Source organism: Hyperolius riggenbachi, chromosome 1 (assembly GCF_040937935.1).
Source record: "Hyperolius riggenbachi isolate aHypRig1 chromosome 1, aHypRig1.pri, whole genome shotgun sequence".
In the NCBI taxonomy this organism is placed as follows: Eukaryota; Metazoa; Chordata; class Amphibia; order Anura; family Hyperoliidae; genus Hyperolius; species Hyperolius riggenbachi.
Window position 1 is genome coordinate 272,650,768 of NC_090646.1, and position 7,997 is coordinate 272,658,764.

Genomic DNA, 7,997 nt, shown 5'->3' on the forward strand with positions numbered 1-7,997 from the left:
CAGGGGACAATTAGAAGCCCCGGGTAACTTCAACTCATTTTCCCCCGACCCCCCTTACAGTATCCCTTTAAGGCTAATGTTTAAGAAAGAACTATGCTGCCAGACTCTAGTTTGCTACAGAACAAATGGATAATTCAGAAAGCTATTAGGAAAATGTCTTTGAACAGATGGCCATAAATATAACGTTTTTTGTTTTAAAGCAGAACCCAACCCAGGATTGAACTTGATCCCAATCAGTAGCTGATACCCCTTTTCCTATGAGAAATCTTTATCTTTTCTTGAATAGATCATCAGGGACATCTGTATGGATGATATTGTGGTGAAATCCCTCCTGCAGTGTGATGTCAGAGCAATAGTCATGACAGTTACCTTTCTTAGAACCTTGTTGCATTATGGGAAATAAGGGCTGTTTCCAACTGCCAAGCAACTGTATCTCCCTCTGTGCATATACCGGTACATATCTATAAACACACAACCTTTTAGCCTATCACATTGTTAGTTGGTGTGGTTAAATATAATGGATGTTGGTGCTGACTGTTTTTTTTCTTGTCTGCCAGTAGAATAGATGATGATGTGCTGGCTCATTGTGGATCAAACAACATAAACAAATTACATGGCGAAAATCAATAATTTCTTAAGCTCTAAATTTTAGCTTCTCACTTTGCAATGTACTGATTTACTTTTTCCCCCTACTGCTATCCTACCTAATAATAGGCAAGTGTCCCTGCGTCTGTCCGTGTGTCAGTGCTTTTTAGCACTGCGCATGTGCAGGGACAAGACCCAGAGACACTGCCTAGAGCCGGAGGAGGATGGGCCCAGAAGGGGTGGTCGTGTGTGCGCGGGTGGCGTGCGCGGGTGGCGTGCGCGTTACCGGTGGATTACTGATAGACCTAGCCCGTTTTTAAATGGGCTAAGGTCACTAGTATTTCCATAAAATTCCTTTTTAATAAAAAGTATTATGTTTGGCATAAGGTGAACACTGCATGTCAGCAAAATACTTAACAAACTAACAACTTTATTCCATTTGTGAAACATGGTGGTGGCAATGTGATTGATTTCCTATTTTGCTGCCTCCATACAAGGAGGGCTGGATATCACTGATAGAAATATAGAATGAAAATCACACTTGGAACACTGCGCTCATATAAGGGACTACTCAATTCTCAAGGAATTTATGCTGTGAATAAAAGTAAAATTTCATGCAAAAGTCCATGTATAAGCACCAAATAATCAATAGTGTGTGTGAGCAGGCAGCCTTTTGCCCACTGTTCAGGTCTGCATTCTGCAGGTCTCTGGAAGAGAGACCTTTTGTCAGTATTGCAGCTTGCTGCTGAGGAATTTGCACATGTTTGTCATGCAGATTGCCTAGCCACATCCTTTGTGGGCTTGCTCTATAAAGAGCTATGTTTCCCACAGTAAGTTGCTGGTCATAAGAGTTAGTCCTGTGTAACACTCACCTGGAGTGTCAGCCTTGCTCTTTGTTTGAAGATTAGCCTAGAGTAATTCCTAGGACTGCACTAGGCAGGTTTCCCTAGTGCAGTTAGGATTGCTTATCTGTTTTGTTTGTCTGTTGCGATTGTCCTGTCCCAGCGGTGGTCGACAGGAAATCGTTCTGTGTGTCTGGGTGCTAACCAGAACAGCGGTTGTTACTGGTAGCCCCTTCTGATCTGTTTTCCTGGATCGCACCAGCCTCTTGCGCTAGTGCTGTGGATCCTTCTGGTCTGCTACTCTGTACTTGGATCGCACTAGCATCTTGCGCTAGCGCTGTGGATCCTTCTGTTCTGTCTTCCTGGATTGCACTAGCCACTTGCGCTAGTGCTGTGGATCCTATCGCTCGCTTATTCCCGTTTTCGTGTGTCTGTCTTGTCTGCTACGAACGCTTGCTGGAGGCTCGGTGAGGTAACCGTTAAGCAAGCGCTCGCGTCCTCTGTTTCATGTTTGTCTGTCGGTGGTTAGTTAGGCGTGCTTGTCTCTGTTGTGCTTATCACGCGGGGACTGCGCATAAACGCGTGCACTGTTGCGAATGAGTGCGGTGTTCGCGTTTAGCTAGCGTTTGTTATTTTCCGTATCTTCTCATTGTATGATTTGCTGTGCCTTTGCTACTCTTGTGCTCTTCCTTGCTGTAGCCTTGTGTCACCTCTGGCAATCGCCTCTCTCGCGATTGCGTTCCTGCTTCCAATCTGCTGTTGTGTATGCACCGTCGCGGGTTGGCGACTGGTTTGGTGCACACACATACAATCTGTCGCTTTGCTCTCTCTCCTTCAGGGCTATCTTGCCCTGCGTTCCGTCCCTTCGTGCAATTCCTGTCTGGCGTGTGTGGCAGGGCAGAGGAGCTGTTCCTCTGCACTCCACAGCTCCCCCTGTCGACAGGAATTTCCCTCTACAGGTGCATTGCACCTTTTGCAGGGTTCCCGCAAATTATACGCTTGTGGAGGACTTCCGCAGTGTCAGCGCACGTCTTGTGCGCTGATCACAGAGAGAATTCCACAATCGTTACAGTGTGCTTCTGTATTCAATATACACAATATAGAATAAAATCACATTTGGAAAACTGCACTCATATAGAGGACTCCTCAATCCTCAAGGAAATTGTACTGTGAGTCAGTTAAGATTTTGTGCAAAAGTCCATGTACAAGCACCACATACACACTACAGAGTCTTATATCATGTAACAGGTGTGGAGCGCTGCTATTCAGTGTGTGTACCACTCATAGACATAAATAGAAGATAATAGCTGTGCTTCTGTTTGTGCTTGTGTTTCTTCCGATATAAAACAATCAACGGGTAATAAAACACCCCCGTCAGGTGGGAACTCACCGGATGGTGTGGCCTTCAGGGCCCGATGTCGCGTTTGGGGTATTGGCCACCCCACAGCCTCTCTGGCAACTCCTGTCCGGTCTTTCGGGGACTCAAGTTTATCACTAGCTGTTTGTAATAAAAATGGATACTCCTTATCGCATAAAAGTCTACTTATGGCTTTATTCATTTTTAAAATATGCATGTATATGCAAGAATGATCAGCAAAAATGTAAAAAAGTTTCAGTAATAAGTTTTCCCAACATGGGATAGTAACAACTCAATATGAGCAATTAGGAATCACTTAAAGCAAAGTAATGCACTTAGCTGGGGTGGGTAGAGCACCCAGGGACCACCTAACAGCCTGCCCGGTGTCCACAGATGTCACTCCTGCTATCAGTGCTAATACTGCTCACTGGAAGGATTAAAAACAGCTCCTACGCGAATACCACCGGTCGCGTCCAACCAGACATTTGCACTGATGTCACGCCGCGACTCCGCCCAACGTTTCGTTGCTACGGCCACTCCTCAGGAGCCCTGAGGTGTTGCCGTAGCAATGAAACGCTCTAACCACCCCAGCTAAGTGCATTACTTTGCTTTAAGTGATCCCTAATTGCTCCTATTGAGTTGTTACTATCCCATGTTGGGAACACTTATTACTGGAACTTTTTTACGTATTTGCTGATCATTCTTGCATATATATGCATATTTTAAAACGAATAAAGCCATAAGTAGACTTTTACACGATGAGGAGTCTCCATTTTTATTACAAACAGCTGGTGATGTTTTATGCCGGAAGAAACACAAGCACAAACAGAAGCGCAGCTATTATCTTCTATTTATGACTGATAGAAATATGACCATTGAATTTTATCAGCAAATTCTGCAGGGAAATCTGAAAGTATCAGTCTATTAACTTAATTTAAAAACTGTTTCATGTAGCAAATCAACAAACATAAATATAAAAAGTCACTCTACCCAGGAACAGTTAAATCAAAATAAATGTGATGTTTTTGATTTTCTGTGTCAAAGTCCTGAACTTAAACATATACAAATATTGTGGAAGGACCTGATAAGGGTCAGTTAATGTAAATAGGCCCACCAATAGCAGCTGTTCTTTAGGATGAATAGGCTAGGGTGACCATATTTTGATTTCCAAAAAAGATGACACTCACAACAGCGCGTGGCCATGGTCGTGGTCATGGGTGGGGCCAAATATACAAGACCTTAGCAGTGTGCTGTCCAACTTCGCAGGCAAGGAGGGCGTTTTTTTTTTCTAGACCACATGGTGGTGGAGGGCTGGCCGGCCGACCACAAAATGGAATCAGATTCGCAGAAGATTTCCCCACAAAATGCAATAAAATCACACAGGCAGGTGACAAATGACAATCATGGTGAGAACTCCAGAGAAGACTAAAAACCATGCTAGTTAAGCACAATGATTTAGTATTCTGGCTAAACTGGATGGCTGTATGTCTTCTGTTCAACCTAAAACTGTAACTGCTGAGAAAAGACAAGTTAAACATGCTGTACTGAACATTTTGCCATTCATTTGCCCATACTGAAAGCTGGATACCTCAGTGATTTAACTGAACACTTGGGGGTTAATTTAAGCTAACAAAGGTCAGTTTGTGATGAAGTGCAGGAAAACAGGAGGCCCTGCCAGTCTCTCACACAAGTCAGAAAGCAGCCCTCCTGGAGTCTAGGGACTGTCAAAAACGTTTCAACTTTTTTAATGCCTTATCCCCACATGCAGTCATTATAACAATGGGGAGAGACAAGACAGATGTTTGCCCAGGGACCCTCCAGGCAAGCTCTGCATCATGCTGTGTATATTTACCAGCTTGCCTGCCCTCTAATTGCACTTTTATCAGCTAGCCTTCACATTGCCTTACAACAACAAACTTGGATACACCAGACACTGGACCAGCCCTAAATCCATGAATGAAAAGCTGCCTGGGGGGAGATGGCCCCCCTTCCCCCCTGGCCAGTCTGCTCCTGACTCACACACTGAACACACACAGGCACTCAGGAAGAAGCTGCAGTTCCTGTTTCTTCCAGACATCCACTGTGAACCGAATCATTCATTGTAATGATCCGGATGATTCGACTCACAAAAAAGATCTGGATCAAAGATCCGAATCGTTCATGATCCGGACAACACTACCGCCCAGCTGATAGACTCTGGGGAAAACACTGGACTGAGTCTTGGCCTCGGCTCCCAAAGAGCCAGCTGTGTTCAGCTCTCTGTCTCTTCAAGCGGCTCTTCTGCAGCTCGCTCGCTCTGTGTTCGGCTCTCTTCACCCAGACATTTCAAAAACCCGGGAGGACAGCCCGGATAGGTCGTAAAAAGTGGACCTGTCCGGGCAAAAAAGGACGCCTGGTCAGCCTAGAATAGGCTAAACTTATTCGAAGCCACAGTGTAGGACTGATAAAAAGTTCCTGCAACATCAGGATATTATTGCCCAAGGGGGAAACCAGCAGATTTTATAATAGGTTCCCAAAGTTTTGCTATGTACAGATATGGGCAAGTATGATGCTTTGGACTCGTTTGTTTAATTGGGTTCTCATTATGGAGTCCCAGAACTTCCCTGCAACATCCTTCTGTAGAAATATTAAAAATTCAAAGTGTATCACAAGCTTTCATGCACAATTGTATATCAGCTAATTTATCATTTGAGATGTTTTAAAGGAAAAAAAATCTCCAATCAGTTCTTATGTGTCCTCAACACTCGCAAATAGTGTCACTACTGTGTACCAGAAGGCATGTGATCAGTTTGCTTATCTGACCAGTTTTGCTGTAAGATGTGATAATAACCAGCGAATCAAAGCTTTACAATTCTATCACATTTGTTCAAACTCCTCACATGTATTCTCCATGAGTTCACATAAAGAACACTAATTACATGGAATTTCTGGATGGAAAAGTTTTTTGAGCCTAAGTACACAATACACACGTGTCCAGTTAATCCTCTTTAGAGTGCTCTGATAACATGGATGTGAACTACAGCATCTACTTAGACTTGAAACCACAGTGAGTCACTTATGCTGTAATAGAAAGTCTAAGGGTATAAAACTAGCTTACCAAAATACATGGTTATTAAACTGTTTTTATATCAATCACAACACAGCTCATCTAGCCCCTTGTTGAGCTTTTACAGTTCTATTTCTCTATAAATTGCATTTGATGTGAGTATGCTGCCCCATATATCTAGCGAGCTAATGATTGTGTCTTGTCAACTGAAATGGTTTAAAGAGCTGTCATTGTTGTTTGTTGTAACATTCACACATCATATGTCTTTCATTTATTTTCTAATCTGTAATTAGAAACATAATATAATGAGCTTGCTGGCTGATAGGAAATAATGTCAACATAGGTGTGGCAATAGCCATTGCAGCCATAGCAAATGCTATAGGGGCCCATAAGCAGGTAGGCCCATTTTGTCCATAATCTGTTCACTGATGTTTATTTGTTATGCTTTCCCACCCTGTGATTGAGTTGCTAAATACTATCTTATATGAAGTAGCATAGCTCAGGTAAGTGAGATGTAGGATACATGACATTGTGCTGTTGGGTATTCACCTGTAAGAAATGATATCACTGGTCACTATCAGTGCAAGAGAAGTACTAGCATTTTTTATGGCATTCCCAGGAGACATGGGGCCATACGCAATTCACTTTTTCACCTGAGCTTTCTCCTAGGTGATATTTTGTCAATAAAATGCCTTTTAAGTCACCAGAAAGGAAGAAAACACACAAAATAATTCTGATAGTACTTTTTCACCTACTTTTTGGTACTTTTTTAGTTTAAAAGTGCTGGAAAGTTATTTTAAATAAAAGATGACAAATTATCTCCTAGGAGAAAACTCATGTGAAAAAGTGAATTGCATGTGGCCCATGCTGTCCTACACAACTTTCCTGCAGGCTCTGCAACTGTGTTTGAGAGGAGGTGAGACTATACATCTCTTTCTCTCGCTCAACGTTATTTTAAACAAAAGATGAAAAATGATCTAGGAGATACAGTGAATTGAATAAGGTGAGATAACTATGTTTTATGTCCTACAGTGGAATTCATGTCCGTATAATAAAGTAGTATATAAACACATACATATTTGTATACTAGGAGCATGTATTCTCCTTAATTTACCAATTCATAGACATACAGCTAATGTATTTCAGAGAACATAACTAGATATGAACTTACCTCAGCAACATCCTTGATATTAATGGTCTTTTTTGTATGTGCAACATGTCCTACAACTCCAATATCCAAAGGGAAAACAATCTCGCTGTCAGGTGGAACCAGACATTCCTCCAGTTTACTACCTTGGTGGACATTGAAAAGTCTGGTAGCTAATTCTGGCGTTCCGTTTCTTTGCCTGTACATAAACAAACTACATCGATCGGCATGAATTAAACAGCTGATTCTTCTGAGCATCTTAAACACAACCTTTTCCATGTTTATACTTTCTTGCATGTCTTTAATAAGTTCAAACAGAAGTTCACTTTCCTCCACCTGCACAAGTTCTCGAAAGGTGGCAAAGTCCACAGCAAGGTCTTTGCGGCCAAAGGCAGCTGCTATCGTCTCCGGCTTGAGTTTCTTCTGGAAGTATCTCTGTGTAAAATCGGGGTGTGAATCCAGGAAGGCAAACACATCTTCCTTTTTCAAACTCATGTTTACTTTTATAAGGTAAAGCTAAAACAGTGGTGAAAAGGGGAAAATCGTTCTGCGTCTCTAAAATAGAAATATGGCTTCAGTAGGTGAGGTGACGTCCAGCCTAGGGCTCTGTGGTTATCATGAGAATGAGTCAACTGTGTATTAATCTTACTGCGATCAGCAAAGCGTATTCTTAATAATGCTGAAGGTGAGTCCCCAGGACAGATCTGCTCAAGCAAACCAGATCAGGTGACTCATACTAAATCTTTCAATCATCACCTGTCATTTTCTATAACCACCTATTCATGGTCATTGTTATACATATTTTGCGGTAGACTTGTTGAATTAAACTTTATTTTGTTAGTCACATTCATGCAGTCAACTGTTTGATGTTTACTGTCCTTACAGAAGGTTTCATTAGATGTGTGTCTGGCTATGCATCTCACGGCAAGCTACTTAGGATTTAATTAAACACAGACTCATATGGTATTATCTGCTGCTGACATGTGACCATGGCATTATTTGCATTTAGTCTCATACACT

At 42.2% G+C, this 7,997-nt stretch overlaps 1 protein-coding gene across 1 annotated transcript in view; it reads right to left on the minus strand.

Moving 5' to 3' along the window:
• Positions 1-7,678, minus strand: part of LOC137506108 (rod cGMP-specific 3',5'-cyclic phosphodiesterase subunit beta-like) — a 93,267-nt gene extending 85,589 nt beyond the window's left edge. Inside the window, exon 1 of the mRNA XM_068233575.1 lies at positions 7,002-7,678. Coding sequence (XP_068089676.1) covers positions 7,002-7,472 — 471 coding nt within the window. The 5' untranslated portion in view covers positions 7,473-7,678. The remainder of the gene's footprint in view (positions 1-7,001) is intronic.
• Between the last annotated feature and the right edge of the window lie 319 nt (positions 7,679-7,997).